The sequence below is a fragment of the Aythya fuligula genome, chromosome 3 (genome assembly GCF_009819795.1).
Source record: "Aythya fuligula isolate bAytFul2 chromosome 3, bAytFul2.pri, whole genome shotgun sequence".
Lineage (NCBI taxonomy): Eukaryota > Metazoa > Chordata > Aves > Anseriformes > Anatidae > Aythya > Aythya fuligula.
The window spans coordinates 24,690,021-24,702,987 of NC_045561.1; the positions used below are offsets into that span (position 1 = coordinate 24,690,021).

The 12,967-nt window shown below is 45.6% G+C and overlaps 1 protein-coding gene across 2 annotated transcripts in view; it reads right to left on the minus strand.

Moving 5' to 3' along the window:
- The window catches only part of B3GALNT2 (beta-1,3-N-acetylgalactosaminyltransferase 2), a 28,797-nt gene extending 16,192 nt beyond the window's left edge, over positions 1 to 12,605 (minus strand). The window contains exons 1-3 of one of the 2 annotated variants that reach the window (XM_032183788.1): positions 12,503 to 12,605; positions 2,121 to 2,214; positions 723 to 823 (exon numbers count right to left, since the gene is read on the minus strand). In XM_032183788.1, coding sequence (XP_032039679.1) covers positions 723 to 823; positions 2,121 to 2,214; positions 12,503 to 12,605 — 298 coding nt within the window. Of the gene's footprint in view, positions 1 to 722; positions 824 to 2,120; positions 2,269 to 12,502 lie in introns of both variants that reach the window. The other variant, XM_032183787.1, reaches the window with a different exon arrangement.
- Between the last annotated feature and the right edge of the window lie 362 nt (positions 12,606 to 12,967).

Genomic DNA, 12,967 nt, shown 5'->3' on the forward strand with positions numbered 1-12,967 from the left:
TCCCGTAAGCCCCGAGGTACCATTTATTCTCAGGAGGTTGGCTAAGCAGTGGCTGTTGCCATTCAAAGACAAAGTAGCGGATGTTTCATGTTACTGTAAATCATGGCTTAAGGGCTAGACAGTCCCTAGCTAACTCTTAATTAAAGAGCAAAAATAAATTGGGAAAAAAGAAGTGACAGGAATAAATTTATAATTTTAGTTCAGGTATTTTCGTAAGGCAACATTTCGTTTTTTCCCCATTTTACTTTTCCTAATTGATCCCTTTCTACAGCAAGATCTGGAAAATCTGTCTGTCAGACTTGATTAAAACTCACTTCACCAACACAAAAGTTTGCCTGACACTCAAGACCCCTTTCCCAGCCATGATACTCTGTTCATGTATGTTACTGGACTGGGTCATTACAGCTCTCCCCAGATTCTTTTTACACAGGGATAACAGCAAAAACATACACTGCATGGGAGACCGTTCCTTGACACAGGGAGAATGCAAATCCATTAGAATTCAATGGCCTCCCCTTCAGACCCTCAAAGGTCTCTCCTTTTCACGCGCACACTGGGCACTTTCAGGAAGCTTACACAGCTGTCGGGACAGCAAGTTACAGGTGAATGTTACTGAAGTTCATTTTCAGGCCTAGCTCTCTCAGCTAAGCACCCCAAATTACTCTCAAGAAAGTGATTAGTTGCAGTTCAGACCATGGAATTTTAGAAGTTAACTTCTGTACCTGGGTTACTGATGTTCAGAAGTTTGCAGGAATAGGGGTCTTCTCTGTCCTCCACTGGCACAGCACAACCATGCGCACCTATTATAAACTTCACAAGGACACTAAAATAATTTGGTTTTATTAACACCAGTTCTCTTCCCTCCTCCCTCCACCTGCAATAAACTTATTTCATCACAACAGCCTGTCTTTCACAGGATTAAGATTCTGAACTCCTTAAAATAAGCAGTGAGGGTCTGTCTCTGTGCAGAGCAACCACACGCATTCCTGTATGGGGGCTCAATTCCAAACCCACATGGGCCTTTCACACCTTTTACATGAGGGAACTGGAATATCAGCAACCAGGAATGGGATTAAAGACAGACAATACACTAAGAAGAAAAAGTCCTGTCTTTTCCTGCCTCGCTTTGTTACTTAATTAAGATCTGGTTAATATATATTCTGCATTCAAAAGGCAATAAATGAGGTAAAAAGACACAATAGTACCAAGAGAGGGACAGAGACTCCAGAGTACCTGCTATAATGTCTCAGCTTTGGGTTGTAGTTGAACAACAGGTTGCTCCTTACAGCTCCCGTGCTGCAGTCAGGAGACACCTTATGCCTCCACCTTAGTATCTACCTTAGCCTAGTCTTTCAATTAGCAGCCAAATATCCTCCTCAAATTCCATACAGGCTATGAAAGATCACATTTTTAGATGACTGAAGCAGCCATGCTTCATTCCAAACTGCACATTGACACCGAATTTGTGAGCAGTGAATGCCTTTCAGTGCAAGGCAGGTACCAAGAGGTGAGGCCTATTGAGATGACAACATTTATGGGAACGAGCCGCAGCAGAACTTCCTCAGCAGAAACAGACTGACTGGCCTGCAGACTGCCAGGTCTACACAAGCAATGAGGAAGGTTTCCTGGTGGTCACTCCCACTGCAGCTATTTGGGGCACCTGGTTCGGTAGGAAATAAGCTGAAACTCTACAGCTGAAGCTCTTGCAAAAGATTTTGTGGTTCTCTCACCAAATACTACCCTGCTTGCTTTCAAGTATCCTGAATTACTAAGTATTTTGAAGTGTACACTGCAACGCAAAAAAAGGAGTCCTACACATCACTAATGAATAATGGCAATTCATTGCAAGAACAAATAGCAGTGAGCACTTGACCAGTTAGAAGTTTCTGTATACAGTTAACAATTAAAATTACCTCTATAAAAATAGTTCCAGCCTAGAATAAGGAGTATTTTTATTTAGTACTAAGCAGAACTAAAAAAATAAATAAAAAAGAAGAGCATAAAATGTTCACAAATTAAGAAAAAAAATCCTTTCCAAAAAACAGGATTAAAATCAAGATATTCGTGCATTGTATTCTTTTCTCCTCAAAGCCCCCAAAACACAAAACACTGGAGATTACCGTTGGCTCAGTGCAGGATGTCGTTTCAAGTGCTTGAACCAAGTGTCCCTTATAACACTGCGCAGTTCATGGTTGTGTCGGGCTGACAAAACACCTACAACAACATCATAATGTTTCAACTTCCACTGAGGAAAGAAGGCCAGTGGACCTAGAAGTATAAAGTGACAACAGATTTATTACATGCACATATTACAAATCTGAGTTGCAAACAAGAATCAAAATACACATCAAAAGCAAGAATACTGGGTACCTGAAACACTAAGAAATGAGAGGTAAAATTGTAAGAATTGCATTCTTGGTTCAGAATCAGGAAAACATTTTCAACACATCAAAACCTTCCCCAGCCACCTGTGAAAACTCTACTGCAACAAACTAAGCAAGTCACTGCAGGTAAACAAAACCTAGAAAGTGTCACACATAAAGCAGGCAAGAATGTAAGCCTTGGTTTTCATTGACACCGTTCTTAAAGCACTTGCCTGCCTGTTGTCTGAGCAAACTGCCCCCTGAGAACATGCTTTTGCTCTTTTTCCTACAAGCCACCAGAAACCTTATAGGCAAGACACAAGGTCCCGCTGTCCACTCTGCAAAACTCGTAAGAGATTTCAGGCCTTCTGCTTGTTTGTCGATACCTCCTGCAGCACAATTTGTCCTAAAGCCTGGCGGCTTGGCATTGCTGGTACCAGGCCTCCACTATTACAATTCACCATTATTCCACCTAGAAAAAAAAATATTTAAATAAAGCCCGTCAGATTCAGAAATACACCAATTTTCCCTCCATTAATTCTTAAAGCTGCTGGGCACCTCTGCTTCCCCATTTCACTCTAATATGTCAAGGCCCATTGCTCCTAGCCTTCCGAAGCTGACCACAACTCTGCCTTCACGCAGGGTATTACATCCCTGCACGGAGGAATGCTCTGGCTTTAGTCGTAGCTGGGTGTCACGGCCAATTCTTGTAATCCGTGATTTAGCCTGTGCTGTTTTAATTTAGAGATCATGAAAGCTGGACTTGCTTTAAAGCAAGACTGTCACTAGACAGAAACCTGAGAAGCTGTGACTTGGAGCAGCAATCAGGCTGGCAAGTAGCTGAAGTGAATCTGTGTAGTTCAATTTGTCAGACACTCTGGAGTTAAGAGGAAGATTTATATTTAGCTCTAGCAAAACACTGCTTTCATCTCATCTCGCTAAACTTATTTTTCATTAGGCTTCAGAGAAAGAAAATAAATGTAAATGCGAAGGTCCTCTAAACTACCACATACAGCATAGACGAGATTTTTTTTCTAATCTAATTTTAAAGAGACCAAAAATATTTCCAAGTCTGTATTGTGTACTCCCACTAGAAAGTGAGTTATTATCCAGATTCCACTTTCCGTGCCAGCTTCCACTTTCTCCACTTTGAAAGGGGGAAGACGGATGGGTCTCGTTACAGGGCCCCACAGCACCATCAGGAGATCCACACCGCGGCTCGTCTGGCCTCGGAGCCTGCCTCCAGCCTGCACTGAAGCCCCAAGAGGCCTTGTGCTGCACTGAATCCACATCAAGAGACCCCCAAGGAACATCTTTTAGCTCTAGGGCTTATTGAGAATGGCTTGCACCCAACTCCCTAGTCCCAAGGCCAAGTAACACAGTGCTCTGCCACCGATTCTCGGGAGGGCACAAGAGCAGGCAAGCAGGGAGTGATGTTTCCAGAGGCAAACCTTCCCCAGTCTATTTCCCACTACGTACTTAGTTCTAAGCATGCAGACACTGATTTTCTGGGGAAAAAAAAAAAAAAAAAAAAGCTTTAAGTTCCACAGTTATTTAAAGGAAACTGTGTTGACAACACGTACAAGCTTACTGATAACTTAAGCTGTAAATTAACCTACTAAGAGAAGCATACATCAGCTTACCCTCAAGAGGAATGAAAACCCAGGCAGTAGGCCACTATTTCCATTCCTCAGTATCAGTTTTCACTGAACTCAATCGTTATCTCTCTTATAAAAACAACGGATTGAATTGGTGGCAAGGTTCAGGAATATGATTTGTTTGCTGACATTGCTCTATAAAACATCTGAAGGAACTTGTGAATCGAACACATCACTCAGTCCGAACACAATTTAGCCTTCCAGTGTGCTGCTAAGTACTGACTATCCAGAGCCTCTGCATGCCTTCAGAGGCCACTATACATCGAAGATCTGCCAGGGCTCCACAGCAGAGGTATATGATACAGCCACACATTCGTAAGACCACAACATTATAACAAATTCTCCTATAGTCTCATAGATCTTTCTCACACATCCTGTTTATTTCCAGGCTTTTCTTCAATCCTTTGATTATTCTTTAAACAGCCTCTGCAGCCTTATCTGCAAGCCCTCCCATATAAACCTCAGAAGGACTAACATGTTTGTAGACTGCATATTAGGCATGGTCTACACAGATTCAGTTTTTTAAATATCACTTATAATTCAAAGCAGAGCAATTTCTAAACTAAAATGTAAGAAAAATGGAACTATGAGCAGAATTCTGTAGGGTGACTTGACTCAATACGGTAAGTTGGCTTAAATCATTTTTTTTTAATTAAAAAAAAAGCTACTTGAATAAAAAAAATGTACTTTCACTCAGTTTATATTTTAAAATGAGTGAAGCTTTTTCTGAGGAACCATTCATGTGGAAACAGCATTAATGTAACAGATGCTTCAGAATTAATATCCTACTGCTATTAGAACAGACAGCTCTCTCTCTTGTTTTAGGCCATCTTCAGGCTTAGTAAGGTAGCATTACAGCAGTCTATATTCAGAAGATTGTCTTTTCTGTCCCACGGGTTATGCCATTTTACTTTTAATACCTTTGAAAATGGAAAAAAAGAAAAACAGAAAGAAAGCAAGACAGATTACTTGTGCAAAAATCTGATGAATAAGCTCCCCACTTGTTAGCAGAGGTTTCTACTTCTGTCTGAAAAGCAGTACTAACACTTGTTAAACTTTCAGGAAAACAGACTGAGATGTCTCTCTCTGAACTAACACTATCAAAAAAGAGGCAGACAGTTGAAGACAGAGGAATAAAAATATGAGGCTATTATTCATTTATATAAATATACATTTATATAAAGATAATTCAGATATGTGCATGTACATGATCTGATGCAGCAGAAGTTAAGAGAAAATGCTGACCTCTGAGTCAATAGTAACAAAGTATTTATATAAGCAATCAATACTTGCCACTGGGGACCAAGGTGAATTCTCACATATTATATTCTCAAGCATTCTTAGGCCAACATTTTCAGCATTAATAATAGGCTTAATGTATAAAATTCATTACTCTTAACCTTGCACGGGTTGTGAAGATTACAAGGGGTAATGACTTTAAACTAAAAGCAGGGAGATTTAGCTTAGACGTTAGTAGGAAATCCTTCCCTCAGAGGGTGGTGAGGCCCTGGCACAGGCTGCCCAGAGAAGCTGGGGATGCCCCATCCCTGGAGGTGCCGAAGGATGAACCTGGTCTGGAGGGTGGCAACCCTGCTCATGGCAGGGGGGCTGGAACTGGATGATCCTTAAGGTCCCTTCCAACACAAACCACTCTGTGATTCTATGATAAATAAGCCATTAATATTTCCAGTTCCAGTAGCAAAGGAAAACCTGCAAATTTTGTGGTTTGTGAAGATGAGGGAAGCAGTTCACCAGAAGCCTAATCCCAGCTATGCTATTAGCTTTCTGCATGACCCAGCGTATGTCTCTTCCCCCTTGTGTTGTTCACACTTTCCATTTGCTTAACAGACAAAGTACCTTACAGGGATGTGGCCACTGGCTTACTAACTGTGAAAACCTATATAGGAAAAAACAAAACAACAACAACAAAAATTGGGTATCACATTCCTTGAGAAATCTTAGAAGTGTCTTTAACTGAAGGGATGCAGAAGGAGGAGAAACATTTTCCATTAAAAGGCCACGCTACCATTAGCTGCCTTGCTTTTGAAGTCTTACTGTCTTAAAGCTGCATCTCAGATGCATCAAGCAGCCCAAGACCTCTCTGCGGAGCATATGTAGCCAATTGTGCAATGCCTACCCCACACTGGGTGCTGCATCTGGCACAAATAGCTTTCACTTAGCTGTTTGGCTTAAGCTGGTTACCCACAGCAAAGACTACAAAACCAGGAGTGGAGGCAGCCCCCTCTCAGCTGCTGAGATCCACTTACAAATGGATCTCGACAAATTAGAGGGCCGGGCAATCCCCAACCACAAAAGGTTTAACAAGAGCAAGTGCTGGATTCTGCACCTAGGATGGGGCAACCCAGGCTATACGTACAGACTGGGGGACGAGAGGCTGGGGAGCAGCCCCACAGGGAGGGAGATGGGGGTTGTGGTGGACAGCAAGGCAGGGAGGTGGGCAGGGGAGGCCTCATGGCGGCCTGCAGCTCCCTCACGAGGGGAGCGGAGGGGCAGGCGCTGAGCTCTGCTCCCTGGGGACAGCGACAGGACCCGAGGGGACGGCATGGAGCTGGGACAGGCTGGGGGTTAGGGAAAGGGTCTGCACCCAGGGGGTGGATGGGCACTGGGACAGGCTGCCCAGGGCAGCGGTCTCGGCACCGAGCCTGAAGGAGCTGAAGTGTTTGGATCATGCTCTCAGACATCTGGCCTGACTTTTGGGTGATCCTTTGGGGACCCAGGAGTTGGACTCAATGACCCTTGTGGATCCCTTCCAGCTTGGGATATTCTCTGCTCCTACGATTTAATTCTGCACAGCAACCATAATGAGTATTTCTGTCAGCACCGGGACTGACAGAAGCCCCATCTGCCAGTCTGGTACCACATGGTTAATCAGCTCTTACTGAAGCTTTTCTTAGGCTGGGGTATTTGTAAGGACACGCTCCCATACAATTCTCGGATGTCTGACCACACATGGATTTCTATCAGTGCAGCTGTTCACCTCAGCATGACCTACCATAAGCTTTCACAGGATTTTCAGTCAACAATTTTCACGAAACCAGGGGAAAATGCCAGTCTTTGGGACCTCCACCTGTCTGTCAAGCTTGACAAAGAGCTACCAACTAATTAAAGTCAGGGAGAGACACAGAAAGGGGTAAATAAATGCATATGGAAAGCACAAAGCTCTGCCCTTGGAAAACAAGACTAAAGACACAGAAGTGTGTCTCCTACGGAGTTGACCACAGTAAGAGGTCCATACTGACCCTGGTCAGATTTTAACCACCTCAGCTGCTGTCAAAGGCTCCAGAAGTTTTTCAAAATCCCAAATATTAGCATGCAGCTCTCCTTCCTGTGAGACTGACTCTCAAGTAAAATGTCAAGTCAAGCTGTTAATTATATTTACTGCCATTAGAAGGAGATGAAAAGATTGAGAGATCATTTAGCCTGATTTTGTCAATAAACAAAGTAAATGTGATCTTGCTGCACATATCTCTATTGATGAGTCCCCTAACAACTACTAAATCTGCCAGGTGTTTTCTGTCAAGTCTGACAAATAGCACAGGCTCCAAAGTGGTTCAGTTCCTACATGTTTCATGGAACCAGACTGGATAGATAGCAAAGGGACTCCTTGTTGGTGCTTGCACTGCAAGCCCCAGCAGTGTAGGCTTCCTTGCGCTACCAGACACCAGAAAACTGCCACCAGCAACTGCTGGAGTGAGAGAGCTCCACAAAAAGCTGGGCTTTGTATCTTCTGCTAAACACGCAGCTATCCTCTTTTTAAAAGACAATTAATGGAATTAAGTAGGCCAGTCAGAAGTTATTAAGAGTATTCTAAACTAAGCCACTTCACAAAATAAGATTAAAAAGGACCCCGCACACCAAACCCACATATTCCAGGTGTTATCTCTGCCTATTCTTCTGACTTTGCAACCATATCCCTGTTTTTAAATGACTTTCTTTTCTGTACTGCTTTGTAAAAGGTCCAAACAAACACGGAGGAAGGAATTAACTGAATATAAAGAAGGTTTGTATTCACAGAGTGCTGACACATGCAGAAAAAGAACAAACCAAAGAGCAAAGGCAGCTCTCCCCCCAACTCTAATCTTCTTCACTTGAAGTAATCTGCTGTAGCTCATCTGCATTACAGGTCCCTGTGCAAGCAGAGCTACACGACCTCACTGCAGGACCTACTTTAACCACAGCTAAAAATCAACAAGACATGCACCCCGGTTGCTGCAGGAGCACAGTGCTCCTTGACACAGACAAGCCTTTAGACAAGCTTTTAAGCAAGCTTTACAGAAAACCTCTGTAGGCAGAAGATTTATTTATTTTATTTTTTTTTACATCAACAGCATTCCCTTAAGGAAACAGCAGGGCCCTTCAAAGTTGCAAAGCAGCAGGAGTAATACTGGCTGGATGATGGTGCTCTAAACAACGTTAACGATACAGCACTTGCACACTTCCAGGCGGATAGGGGAACAATGTGCCAAGCATCAGAAGCGTAGCCGCAAAAGGAACAAAGCAAATCCTTTTTTGCAACACCTAAACCGATGTGTGTTTTTTGGAAGCACGGCACCTTTACCTTTGAAAAGTAAATTAGCAATCTCTGGTGGCACGGCACAAAAGCCTGCTCCCAGAGAAAGTTGCTTGCCCCCTTCTGGCTGTTCTAGCCAGTGGGCAATTTAAAAGGTAATGGGTAAAGACAGGCCTTCCTTCAGCCACAAGCCTTGCTGCCCAGCTCTGGCAGAACCTGGACTCTTTGGCCCTTGCTTCAATGCCAAAATGCATTAACATGTACAGCTCCAATGTTGCTCATCAGTAGTTTGCAATGCATCACGCAGAACAACTGCAAGTTGAAAAAAATCCCAAATCAGTTGCCAAATATTGGATTGTTGTCAATTATTTCAGGCCCATCAAAGGTGATGGGCTTGCTTCTGTTTGGGATGGTCCAGCCCTGCAGAACAATGTTCTAGTAAGATCTTACAGATCCAGGCCAGGGAACAACTTGCATTTTAGGCAGAACTGCACAGCTACTGCCACTGCCAAACGTGACCTGTTGCCAGCAGGTTTCTGTTTCCAAGGCCATCACACTAATTAGTCTTAGCATGCCTACAAAAGATGAAATACCTTAATGACCAAGCAATGTATGAGCTGTATATTGGCAGAGAGGGTCTCAAGAACACCTCTTCTTAAGAAGGTATCACTTTTTGGCAAAAAATTCTTGTGGAGCAAAGCATTATTCATAGCCTCAGGGATTGTTTCTACATTTTGTTGTCTTAGTACTGAAAAGCCAAAAGCAGGCTAAGCTCTCCCTCCTCTCTCACGTACACAGGTTAGTCTGTGCAGGACACGGCCCTAATTCTGCAAGGTAAATCACTAAATGCCAGTCTGACCAACCCTCATGCGGCTCCATTAGGCCAGTGCTGGAGAAAGTACGTGCTGAGCCACAGGACAACAGATGGCACACAAGCAGTTTCTAGAAAATGGCGTTTCTTAATCTGTTCCACAGTTATTCAGACTGACTCTTAACATAACCAAAAGGGTCAAGTTTTATCTGCCGCACACCCTCAGAAATATAACAGGAGCTATGTCTGAAAGGGCATCGCCCTCAGCAGAGCAGCAGCACTTTATACTGAGTGTGGGGGGCTTCCGATTAGGTACAGTAACTGAAGCCCTACAATTCATAATTTCCTACTCAGTACGACTCACACCATCAATTAAAACCTACAATTAGCAACGAAGCAATAAATCCACATGGAGTGCGAAAAGCAGGTCTGTCTGTTCTTTCTCAAGTTTCTGAGGTCATTTTATAATTAGCTTTTATCTAAGATTTTTACAAAAATTAACTAAAGCTTCCTACCCACAAACTTCCTTTGGAGAGCACCTGTTTGTAACCAGTTAGACTTCAATTAAACCTAAAAGCATGTTCTTGCACAAGTCTTGCTCGGAAGTGTGAATTACAGCCCCATTAACTGATAAATAAAAGGAGAGCAAAGAGCCACCCAAGTCAGGGCACCAAGGCAACGGTCAGTGCCTTTGGTCTCAGAACAGATCCTATTTATTTTCCCAGTTAATGAGCACGGCGTACACGAAGCATACTGTGACACCAAGGTGAAAGTCATCATGAACACAGAGAAGTCTGAACACCACGCAGTGAGAGATGGATGACTCCAAGGGCCAAAGCATGCAGGCAGACCACAGGCCTCTCAGATGCAGCAGTCAGGAAAAGGGTTTTATTAAAGGAGGCACTTCCAGCAGAAGGAGAAGGAAGGAGCAGAGAATGGAATAGGAATCATTGTCTATAGGTCAGATGACTTTAGATGGAAACAACAGGAATGCACTGCTACAATGACTAGAAATGGAAAGCCTATTTTATCAGTAGAAATGATAAGTACCTGGCTTGTCCAGCTTACGAAAAAAAAGGCTTAAAACAGATACCTTTGCTCTCTGTGGTTGCATGATAGCCATGTAGTCCAAGGAGGAGAAAGACTCTTGCAGCTGAAAGGCTTACGAACAGAAGGGCATAAACCAATTGCAAGCAAGTTTAGGCCAGAAATGAGGAAACATTTCTAAGAAAGACCATAAGCTTTTGGAACAGCCCTTTCCAAAGAACACAAGAATCCAAGTGAACAAATAAAAAGCAACCTCAACCCTTCATTAAATAAATATAGGCTGCCCAGCTGCCATTTTAAGGCAAAGATCGAGAGCTGCTTATTAGAAAGGGTAAGCTGAATTGACAGTTTTGATGTCTATTCCAATTTTGTGTTAATAAGTTGAACGCGTCGAGGTAAATAATCATTAAACAGGTTGTCAGCTTCTTAATAGCAATTTCCATTCTGTGCGTGTGTGCAGTAACTATTGAGAGTGGAATTATACTTCTCAAAAAAAAAAAAAAAAAGAAAAAAAAGAAAAGATGTATTGCTTTTGACCTATGCTGGTAGCTGGTTTTGCAACTGTTGAGACACAGGCAAATGACATATGAGGTGTACAGAAATAATGCATTTTTATGCCACAGCTAGCATGAAACACTGTCCTGTGATCAAATTGAATTCTTATTCATACCAGGGACTGCAGGCAGTATGTAATAAAGAACAACTGCAATAGGAAAAAAAAAAGAAAAAGAAAGATCAAGAAAGTCAGTAATGAAACACGCCTGGCTTTATCAGGTAACACCTGATCTTCTTAAATAGTCTCAAATTCAAGAAGTATTTTAATAAATAGGGACATCTCTTACTCTTGTATACTAATTTGTTAATGTTCCTAAAACAGTCTGAATAAATAGCACAGAAGACATCAGAGAGAGAAGAGGTCCCTTAGCTCATCCTCCTGTCCTCTGCCAAGCAGCCATACCTGCAGCTTGTACACTTCCCAGTATTTTGTGAGGACTCAGGGCAGACTCTCCCTGAAATTATAATGCGAAGATCGAGCCCATAGAGAGACAGCTCATGTATCACCCTGAGCATTTTCCTATGGATGATGGAAGTGCTATTTTTATATGAAGCATCAGTTTTTCTCCCCTCAGTGTCAATACATTACTCAATAGGCTACAACTCAATAACCTTTGCACAACCAAAATGTATGCTTACTCTTTCTCTATTAAGAATGTACATTAAAAATAATAATGATAATCTAGTTGTCATTATCGAGTGCAACATAGTTTCACAGTAACGAGCATAAACTCCGCCAACAAGTGCGGGTAACAGCGAATCCCTGAGGAGCGAAGCTTCCTCGCTCCTTCCCCAACTGAGAAACTTCTGGATTTCCTTACAAATCTCAGCAGAAGATGTCACCGTGCGATCTGGTGTTGCCACTTCCAACCCCAGCCCAACACCACGGAGTTGCAAAGGCAGCACCGCGGAGGAAGGCCAACGGGGCAACCCGCACGGGGGGCTCAGCACAGCTCCGGCTCCTTCGCGGTGCCACCGCCACCCCGCTCATTGCTGGAGGGCCACAGCACCGAGCGGCACCTGTGCAGCCCCGCAGCCCTTGGGCTCCCCAAGCCCCCCGGCCTTGCTCCTCTGCTGATGGCCCCTGGAAAGCAGCAGGCAGGCTCCTGGCTCCTCACACCTGGGCTGAACCGTGAAGTGGCCCTGGCGTGGGGCTTTGTTACTGGCGGGGCTCTGCACAGAGCCCTAAGCACACCTCAAAATAAAATAAAATAACTGAGTATCGCCCCACCGGGTCCCAGACACGCCGTACCACCAGCAGCCGGCTGCTCCCAGCCGGGGGTCTGCCCCATGTTTCTCTCCCAGCCCCTTCCCCGCACTGCAGCCCCGCTGGGGTCAGACCCGGCCCCACAGCCCCGCGCCCCGGGGGGGGGTCGGAGCCCTGTGGGGCCACAGGCGGCACAAAGCGCGGCCCCGCTCTGGGGCGGAGCGCTGGGGTCCCCCCGCCGCTGCCCCTCGGAGATCAGCCCCGGTTCCCGCCCGGAGCCCGGCACCGGCCGCAGCCCCGTGCCCCCGTCCCCTCCCGCCCCTTCCCTACCTGCCGCCTGCCTCCCGGGGCCGCCGGGGCAGCCGAGCAGCAGCCAGAGGTGCAGCGCGACCCCGAGCGCACAGGGGCACAGCAGCACCAGCCAGTTGCGCATTGGCCGCCGCCGCCGCCGCCGCCGCCGCCTCCTCCTCCTCCTTCCCCTCCGCGCCGGCCTCTCCCGGCGCCGCCGGGGCTCCGGGCAGGCTGTGCCGGGCGCGGCTCCTCCCTGCTCGGCCGGGCCGGGCCGTGCCGGGCGGCGCTGCCCCGCGGCCGCCGGGAGCTGCAGTCCCGCCCCGGCCCCAGCGGGCGGCGGCGGCGCGGGCGGGCGGCGGCGGCCGCCTACAGCCCCCACAATGCCGCGGGGCCGCCCCGGGAGCCCGAGGGGAGCGGGGCCGGGGCCGCTCCGGCGGGGAGGCACCGGGGGAGGGCCCCGCAGCGCCCCTCAGCGCCCCGCCGCGGCTCGGGGCTGAGCCCGTC